This window comes from Stenella coeruleoalba (assembly GCF_951394435.1).
Source record: "Stenella coeruleoalba genome assembly, chromosome: 13".
Taxonomy (NCBI): Eukaryota; Metazoa; Chordata; class Mammalia; order Artiodactyla; family Delphinidae; genus Stenella; species Stenella coeruleoalba.
Window position 1 is genome coordinate 13082723 of NC_137159.1, and position 9737 is coordinate 13092459.

General features: G+C 43.9%; 1 protein-coding gene across 1 annotated transcript; it reads left to right on the plus strand.

Annotated features, from left to right (window-relative positions):
- Window positions 1-1554: 1554 nt before the first annotated feature.
- LOC307195728 (histone-lysine N-methyltransferase SETD2-like) lies at window positions 1555-8937 on the plus strand (the record flags this gene model as incomplete). The annotated part of the gene is given in 6 exon segments (XM_079940116.1): window positions 1555-1687; window positions 2158-2292; window positions 2295-2415; window positions 2417-2468; window positions 2472-2756; window positions 2758-8937. Coding segments are annotated over 6 exon segments (6732 nt in total). The 3' UTR covers window positions 8764-8937.
- Window positions 8938-9737: the final 800 nt, after the last annotated feature.

A 9737-nucleotide genomic window follows, 5' to 3' on the forward strand; every position in this document is an offset into this window, starting at 1 on the left:
AGGAATATCACAAGTGACTTCATGAATCATCAGAATGAGAATTTGCTCTTGAATGTGAACACTTTACTGAATATAAAATCCTTTAGATAAAGTTCCACTTTTGTAGCAAGATGTCTTTGATTATAAGATCACTTATAGAAATTAAATCGTTTCACATTATTTTACCTTTTTTATTTTCTAAAAATGTGTTAGGTAACATGCAGAAAATATGTGAACTTCGGGGTTACCTAGAGTCTTAAATTTCTTTGAGTAAATAGGAAATAGACTCTGGAAGTAGCTATAATGAATACCTGTTATATGGCTGCCCAGTATCTATTTTTCTTCCTTCTTGGAGTAATAGCCTGAATTTCTTTTCAACACCTACCCCGTCCCTCCATTCTCACGGTTGTGATTTAGATAGAAAATGGGCCTCACCTGCCCCAGAGAAAGGCCCTGACTCATAGAGCCAATCTGAACGTGCCATCTCTGAATGTTTTGGAATTGGCACGATTACCTAAGTTGGACCAATCAGTGACTCTTAGACACTTTCGCTGAATATATGATATAGATTCTCTTTGTTTCACAAAAAGGATTCATGTAATTCTTAGAGTTCCTCAAAGTCAGTTTAGGATTATGAACTGGGGGGTGGAGGGGAGGGAGTGAGTTTGTCCAAAAACAGTCAACACCAGGGAAGTGACAGTTAAAAACTGAAAGAAACTAGGTTCTAAGTCACATTATGTGAGCTTCTAGTCTCACTCCTAGCAACATGTATCTCTGTAGTTTCAAAGGAAGTTAATTGGTTCATTCTATGTAAGCCATTCTCAGTTGGGTTTTTCTATTACTTGCTGTACTTGAAAGCTTCCTAGGTGACAGAATCTGTGATCTAGACCCTAAAGCCTATGTGTCACTTTTCCATCAGCTGTCAGGATGTTGGTGAACTCGTCTATGGAAATAGATGTCATTTTTATGAAAAGTGAGCATTTTGGGACCCTTATATATGTTGTATCGGTTCTTTAAAACGTTTAGCTTTACAGAGAAACTTTTTTTTTTATAATAAAGATATTCAACTCACCATGAAAAGCATAAGAGACTTAGAGAAATAACTAAGACCTGCTTATAGTTGAAGACCCAACTACACAAAAGTTGGATTTGAAGGTTGTCCCTTATCTATTTTCTGACAGCAAATGTTGCAGGATTGTTTGTTTATATTAATGTAAGTTTCAATATATGTTAATTATGAATAGAACAAGCCTAGAAAGTGATAAAACCAATTCACACTCAACTTATCAAAAGAAATAGTAATAAGCTTCTTCCCTTAAGTGAAGCATGTTAACCTCTTCCCCACCCAGGTTCTAAAGTAATTCATAAGTAGACAAGAGGTATGTGGAACATGATGTATTATCTTTATTACTAATAACACTCATTCTCTAATTTCAGCCTTATATCTGTGTAAAAGAGGGCTTCCTTACACTGAGCCCCATAATGATACAGACATACGCATCCAGCTGCAGACAGCACTGGACCCAGACTGTTTTGCCGCCTGCCCTTGTAAGACTTATGGAGAAATGGGGCCCAATGCATGCTTTCTGTGAGCAGCTTATTCCCAAAGAGAGGGGAGAAAGTGCTACTCATGCTCACTTCTTTGTCCCAAACTCAAGCAAGTCATCACACCTCTACCAATCTAGGTCCAACCAGGAGACGGAACACGGTAAATTTAACCAGAATTGTTAAGCTATAATAGAGTGAAATACAATTACCCCTCTGTATCCACGGGTTCTGCACCCCGGATTCAACCAACCATAAATTGAATTGCAGTAGATTGAATCCTCGGATGCAGAATCCTCCAATGTGGAGCCCCGGGGTACTGAGGGCAGACTGTACTACTCCATTTTATATAAGAGACTTCAGCAATCGCAGGGGACTGGGGGGGCAGGGGGAGCCTTAGAACCAATTCCTTGCTCATGCTGAGGGATGACTGCGTGTTGAGAACTCTTAACAGTACCCTAGGGCAGAGGGACAGTACCCAAGGAAAGGCAAGCTTGGAAGAGGATCCCCCTCTGGCATTCATACCTCTGATGGAATAAAATGTAAAGGCAGGACAAAAAAAATTAAACACAGAATTCTGTTCGGGCCTTCTCTCTCCCTAATGCCCAGTGTGCATCTGCATTACACATTAAGCAGACCTCCTCAAATCTTCACGATCTAAAACAGAGAGAGATGATAAGTATTTTAGCTACTCAAAACTTGAAAGAGATACTCGTTATATATCTTCTCGCCGTAGATCAGAGAGAGAGCGAAGGCGGAGCAGGTCTCGTTTAAATCTGACAGAGGTTCTAGAACTATTTCATCCTATTCTCGGTCAGAACGATCCCATTATGACGACTCTCATTATGATGGTCGTTACCGTAGGAGTTCCCCTTATCGAGAGGGCACGCTAGTCTCGGCCATACACAGATAACAGGTCAAGACAAAGTTCTGACTTGGATGGTTAGTACAAGAAGACATACTCAAGGCGCACCTCGTCTCCTCCTTGCTCTTACAGAGACCTAAGGACGCCATCCTCCTATTCTAAATCTGATGGAGACTGTAAAACTGAGTCCTCTTACTTAGAGATGGAAGAAAGAGGAAAGGATTCTTCAAAATTAGAAGGAGAATCCAAAAGGACTTCAGAAAATGAAACAATGAAAAGATGTTATTCTCCCACTAATGAACAGGGATTCCGACGCGGGTCATCATATTCCAAGCACGGTAAGAGTGCTTCCTGTTATAAATCTGCCCCCTTCAAAACCTGCACCCAAGTCTGATAAATTTAAAAATTCTTTCTGTTGTACAGAATTGAATGAGGAAATCAAACAGTCTCATTGTTTTAGTTTACAGACTCCTCGTTCAAAAGGTAGTGAATTAAGAGTGATTAGTAAAGTTCCTGAAAGAGAGAAGATTGGGTCTCCTCCATCAAATCGATTAAATGATTCACCTACTTTTAAAAAGCTAGATGAATCACCTGTTTTTAAGTCTGAATTTATAGGACATGATAGCCATGATAGTATTAAGGAATTAGACTCTTTATGTAAAGTGAAGAATGATCAATTAAGAAGTTATTGTCCCACCGAATTTAATATAAACGGATCTCCTGGGGCAGAATCTGATTTGGCAACATTTTGCACTTCTAAACGTGACACTGTTTTGATGTCTTCTGATGACAGTGTGACTGGATCAGAGGTATCCCCTTTGGTCAAAACGTGCATGCTTTCATCAAATGGATTTCAAAACATTAATAGATGTAAAGAAAAAGACTTGGATGATACTCGCATGCAGCACAGTAAGTCAGAAAGCCCATTTAGAGAAACAGAACCTCCAGTGTCGCCACACCAGGATCAACTCATATCTTTGCCAGTTATGACTATAGATTATTCCAAAACAATAGTTAAAGAACCAGTTGATGTGAGAGTTTCTTGCTGTAAAACCAATGATTCAGATATATACTGTACTTCAAACGACAACCCCCCTTCTTTGTGTCATTCCGGAGCTGAAAATACTGAGCCTTTAGTAACGAATATTTCTTCAAATAGCTTCATGGACGTGCATTTGAAATCAAAAACAGTTATATGTGATAATGGAAGTCTGACAGATCAGCACTCAGAATTTGCATGTGGAGAATATAAGCAGAGTGTTGGTAGTACTAGTTCAGCTTCTATTAATCATTTTGATGATTTATATCCACCTACAGGGAGCTCATGTATTGCTTCATCTCTTCAGAGTCTTCCACCAGGGACAAACGTAGACGGTTTAACTCTCTTGCAATGTGGAGAGAATACATCTCCAGTCTTGGATGCTGTGCTGAAGAGTAAAAGCTCAGAGTTTTTAAAGCATGCAGAGAAAGAAATAATAGAAGTAGCTAGTGGCCTTCCTGATTCAGGAAGAGGATTTGCTTCCTGGGAAAACAGGCATAATAATGGACTATCTGGGAAATGTGTGCAAAAGGCTCAAGAAGAAGGGAACTCCATACTGCCTGATAGAAGAGGAAGACCAGAAATCTCTTTAGATGAAGACGGTGGAAGAGGACAGGCACATACTTCTGATGACTCAGAAGTTGTATTTTCTTCTTGTGCTTTGAATTTAATCATGGAGGACAGTGATGGTGTAACAAATACCTTAAAATGTGACAGTAGTGGTCATGCCTCAGAGATTGTATCCACTGTCCATGAAGATTATTCTGGTTCTTCCGAAAGTTCAAGTGATTCGGAAGATACAGATTCTGATGATAGCAGTATTCCAAGAAACCATCTTCAGTCTATGGTGGTTGTGCCAAAGAATTCTACTTTGCCCATGGAAGAAACAAGTCCTTGTTCTTCTCAGAGCAGTCAAAGTTACAGACACTATTCTGACCACAGGGAAGATGAGCGATTGGAGCCAAGGATGCATTCATATGAGGAAAAATTTGAGAGCATAGCAAGTAAAGCCTGTCCTCAAACTGAGAAGTTCTTCTTTCACAAAGCAACAGAGAAGAATTCAGAAATCTCTTTTACACAGCCCATCCAAAAACAGATAGATAATCACATGTCTGAAATTGCTTATCCTCAGAGTGATGGGGTTGATAGTACAAGTCATACAGACATAAAATCTGACCCTCTAGGTCATCCAAATTCTGAGGAAGCAGTGAAAGCCAAAATAACTTCTAGGCAGCAAGAAGAGCTGCCAGTTTATTCTCCTGATGATTCTGAAGATGTCTCAAGTAAGTCTCGGCAACAGACCACTTTCCCTAACAGGCCAGATAGTAGACTGGGAAAAACACAGTCAAATTTTTCTTCTTGTGAGATCTTCCGAGTGGATGGCTTCCGTTCATCATCGGAAGAGCTCAGAAACCTAGGGTGGGACTTCTCTCAACAAGAAAAGCCTACTACCACATATCAGCAACCTGACAGCAGCTATGGAGCCTGTGGTGGACATAAGTATCAGCAAAGTGCAGAACAGTATAGTGGGACATGTAATTACTGGCAAGCCAACGGCTACTGGGATCCAAGATCAGCAGGTAGACCGCCTGGAACTGGGGTTGTGTATGATCTAATTCAAGGGCAGGTACCAGATTCCTTAACAGATGACCGTGAAGAGGAGGAGAATTGGGATCAACGTGGAGGATCTCGCTTTTCAGACCAGTCCAATAAATTTTTTCTGTCCCTTCAGAAGGACAAGGGGTCCGTGCAAGCACCTGAAATAAGCAGCAATTCCATTAAGGACTCTTTAGCTGTGAGTGAGGAGAAAGATCTTTCAAAAAACTTAGAACAAAATGATAGGAAAGATAGAGGGCCTCTTAAAAAAAGGAGACAGGAATTGGAGAGTGATTCTGAGAGTGATGGTGAGCTTCAGGACAGAAAGAAAGTTAGAGTGGAGGTAGAGCAGGGAGAGACAGCAGTGCCTCTAGGCTCAGCATTGGTTGGGCCTTCGTGTGTCATGGAGGACTTCAGGGACCCGGAGCGGTGGAAGGAATGTGCCAAACAAGGGAAGATGCCTTGTTACTTTGATCTGATTGAAGAAAATGTTTATTTAACAGAAAGAAAGAAGAATAAATCCCATCGGGATTTTAAGCGAATGCAGTGTGAGTGTACACCTCTTTCTAAAGATGAAAGAGCTCAAGGTGAAATAGCATGTGGGGAAGATTGTCTTAATCGTCTCCTCATGATTGAATGTTCGTCTCGTTGTCCAAATGGGGATTATTGTTCCAATAGACGGTTTCAAAGAAAACAGCATGCAGATGTGGAAGTCATACTCACAGAAAAGAAAGGCTGGGGCTTGAGAGCTGTTAAAGACCTTCCTTCAAACACCTTCGTCCTGGAATATTGTGGAGAGGTACTTGATCATAAAGAGTTTAAGGCCCGGGTAAAGGAGTATGCACGAAACAGAAACATCCACTACTATTTCATGGCCCTGAAGAATGATGAGATAATAGATGCCACTCAGAAAGGAAATTGCTCCCGGTTCATGAATCACAGCTGTGAACCAAACTGTGAGACTCAAAAATGGACTGTGAACGGACAACTGAGAGTTGGGATTTTTACCACCAAACTGGTTCCTTCAGGCTCAGAGTTAACATTTGACTATCGGTTCCAGAGATATGGCAAGGAAGCACAGAGATGTTTCTGTGGGTCGGCTAATTGCCGGGGTTACCTGGGAGGAGAGAACAGAGTCAGCCTCAGAGCAGCAGGAGGGAAAATGAAGAAAGAACGATCTTGGAAGAAGGATTCGGTGGATGGAGAGCTAGAAGCTCTGATGGAGAATGGTGAGGGTCTCTCTGATAAAAACCAGGTGCTCAGCTTATCCTGGCTAATGGTTAGAATTGAGACTTTGGAACAGAAACTTACCTGTCTCAAGCTCATACAGAACACACATTCACAGTCTTGCCTGAAGTCCTTTCTGGAACATCATGGGCTGCCTTTGTTGTGGACCTGGATGGCAGAGCTACGTGATGGCCGGGAAAGTAACCAGAAGCTTCAGGAAGAGATTATAAAGACTTTGGAACATTTACCCATTCCTGCTAAAAGTATGTTGGAGGAAAGCAAAGTGCTTCCTATTATTCAACGTTGGTCTCAAACCAAGACTGCTGTCCCTCAGCTGAGTGAAGGAGATGGGTATTCTAGCGAGAATACATCACATGCTCACACACCGCTCAACACACCTGATCCTTCCACCAAGCTGAGCATAGAAGCTGACACAGACACCCCCAAGAAGCTAATGTTTCGCAGACTTAAAATTACAAGTGAAAATGGCATGGACAGTGCGATCTCTGTTGCTACCAGCGAGCTAGAAGGCAAGGATGGCAAAGAGGACCTTGACCAGTTAGAAAACGTCCCTATAGAAGAAGAGGAACAACAGTTACTCACACAACAGCTGCCTGAATCTAAAGTTGATAGTGACATTGCTGTGGAGGCCATTAAGCTACCCACATCTGAACCAGAGGCTGACACTGAAATAGAGCCTAAAGAGACCAATGGCACAAAACTAGACGAACCTATTGCTGAGGAAACACCATCCCAAGATGAAGAGGAGGGTGTATCTGATGTGGAGAGCGAGAGGAGCCAGGAACAGCCACATAAAACAGTAGATATAACTGATTTGGCCACCAAGCTCCTGGACAGTTGGAAAGACCTAAAGGAGGTATATCAAACTCCAAAGAAAAGGCGAACTGAAAAGGAGAGCACAATAACCGAACGAGGAAGGGATGCTGTTGGCTTCAGAGATCAAACAATTGCCCCAAAGACTCCTAACAGGTCAAGAGAGAGAGACCCAGACAAACAAACTCAAAATAAAGAGAAAAGGAAACGAAGGGGCTCCCTCTCCCCACCACCTTCTGCCTATGAGCGGGGAACAAAAAGGCCAGGTGGCAGATATGATACACCAACTTCTAAAAAGAAAGTACGAATTCAAGATCGCAATCAACTTTCTACAGAGGAGCATCGAAAGTTGTTTGAGCAGGAGGTAGCTCAGCGGGAGGTTCAAAAAAAACAGCAGCAGATGCAGAACCTGGGAGTGACGTCTCCACTGCCCTATGACTCTCTTGGCTACCATGCCCCTCATCACCCCTTTGCTGGCTACCCACCAGGTTACCCCATGCAGGCCTATGTGGATCCCAGCAATCTTAATGCTGGAAAGGTGCTCCTCCCCACACCCAGCATGGATCCTGTGTGTTCTCCTTCTCCTTATAATCATTCTCAGCCCTTGGTGGGACATTCTACAGAACCCCTTGCTGTCCCTCCACCTGTGCCAGTGGTGCCACATGTGGCAGCCCCTGTGGAGGCTTCCAGTTCACAGTATGTGGCCCAAAGTGATGGTGTGGTACACCAAGACTCCAGGGTCACCACCGTCCTGCCAGTGCCAGCCCCAGGCCCAGTCCAGGGACAGGAGTATGGTGTTTGGGATTCAAACCAACAGTCCGTGAGTGTACAGCAGCAGTACTCTCCTGCACAGTCTCAAGCAACCTTATATCATCAAGGACAGGCTGCTCCAACTGTCTATGGTGTGACGTCACCCTATTCACAGACAACTCCACCAGTTGTACAGGGTTATGCCCAGCCAAGTCCTCAGTACATCCAGGGACAGCAGATTCTCACAGCTCACCCACAAGGAGTGGTGGTGCAGCCAGCCACAGCCGTGACTACAACAGTTGCACCAGGGCAGCCTCAGCCCTTACAGCCACCTGAAAAGGTTGTGACAAATAACCTCTTGGACTTACCACCCCCATCTCCTTCCAAACCAAAAACCATTGTCTTACCTCCCAACTGGAAGACAGCCCGAGACCCAGAAGGGAAGATTTACTACTCCCATGTGATCACAAGGCAGATTCAGTGGGACCCTCCTACTTGGGAAAGCCCAGGAGAGGATGCCAGCCTTGAGCATGAAGCTGAGATGGACCTGGGAACCCCAACATATGATGAAAATCCCATGAAGACCTCAAAAAAGCCTAAGACAGCAGAAGCAGACGCCTCCAGTGAGCTGGCTGAGAAAAGCAAACAAGTATTCAGAAAAGAGATGTCCCAGTTCATCGTCCAGTGCCTGAACCCTTACTGGAAACCTGACTGCAAAGTGGGAAGAATTACCACAACTGAAGATTTCAAACACCTAGCTCGCAAGCTGACTCACGGCGTTACGAATAAGGAGCTGAAGTACTGTAAGAACCCCAAGGACCTGGAGTGCAATGAGGATGTGAGACACAAAACCAAGGAGTACATTAAGAAGTACATGCAGAGGTTTGGGGCTGTTTACAAACCCAAACGGGACACTGAATTAGAGTGACCTTCAGGGCCAGGGTGGGAGGACGGGCAAGCTGGTAGGAGAGACTCTGGGGAGAAGAAGTCCCGTGGGCCCTCTCTCCCCACCCCACTGTCAGGGCTGTGCTACTGATGACACATCACCCTGGGGAATTCAAACCTGCAGAATGAGCTCACAAAAATGAGGTCCATCTACAACAAGCGGTCCCTGGTTGTGAGCTGTCGGTAGAGGCCATCTGAGGCAAGGGTTTAGGCCCTTGAGACCTTCCCTTCCGAGACCCCGGCCAGGCCTGACCCCACTCTCAAGGCTGGGTCTCCTCCTTGGCCGTGCTGTCAGCGCACAGACTCATGCGCATCCCCACCCACGACCCCTTACCCTGACGTTCTGTATTATATTTTAATGTATATGTGAATATATTGAAAATAATTTGTCTTTCCTGGTTTTTGGCTTTTGTTTTGCTTTTAAGCCTCTGCGTGCTAGGATCACAGAAGACTTTGTAAGGATGGTTTAAGTTCTCCTGCAAGGTTTAATGTGTTATCATGTAAATATTCCAGAGCAGGCTGCCTTGTGGTTCCGGCCAGCCTTGTGCTATGTTGATAAGATTGATTTACTACTTAAAATCACTTTACTTGGGCTTCCCTGGTGGCACAGTGGTTGAGAGTCAGCCTGCCGATGCAGGGGACGTGGGTTCGTGCCCTGGTCTGGGAAGATCCCACATGCCGCGGAGCGGCTGGGCCCGTGAGCCATGGCCGCTGAGCCTACGCATCCGGAGCCTGTGCTCCGCAGCGGGAGAGGCCACAGCAGTGAGAGGGCCGCGTACCGCAAAAAAAAAAAAAAAAAAAAAAAAAAAAATCGCTTTACTTTGTCCAATTTTTACTGAACTTTTTATGTAAAAAATAGAATCAATTAAAGAAAAAAAAGCATAAGTCTATGCCTTCAACTTCTAACAGGTGGAAGAGTTCTCAGTGCTCTCTGAGAATCTGCTTCCCAGGTTATAA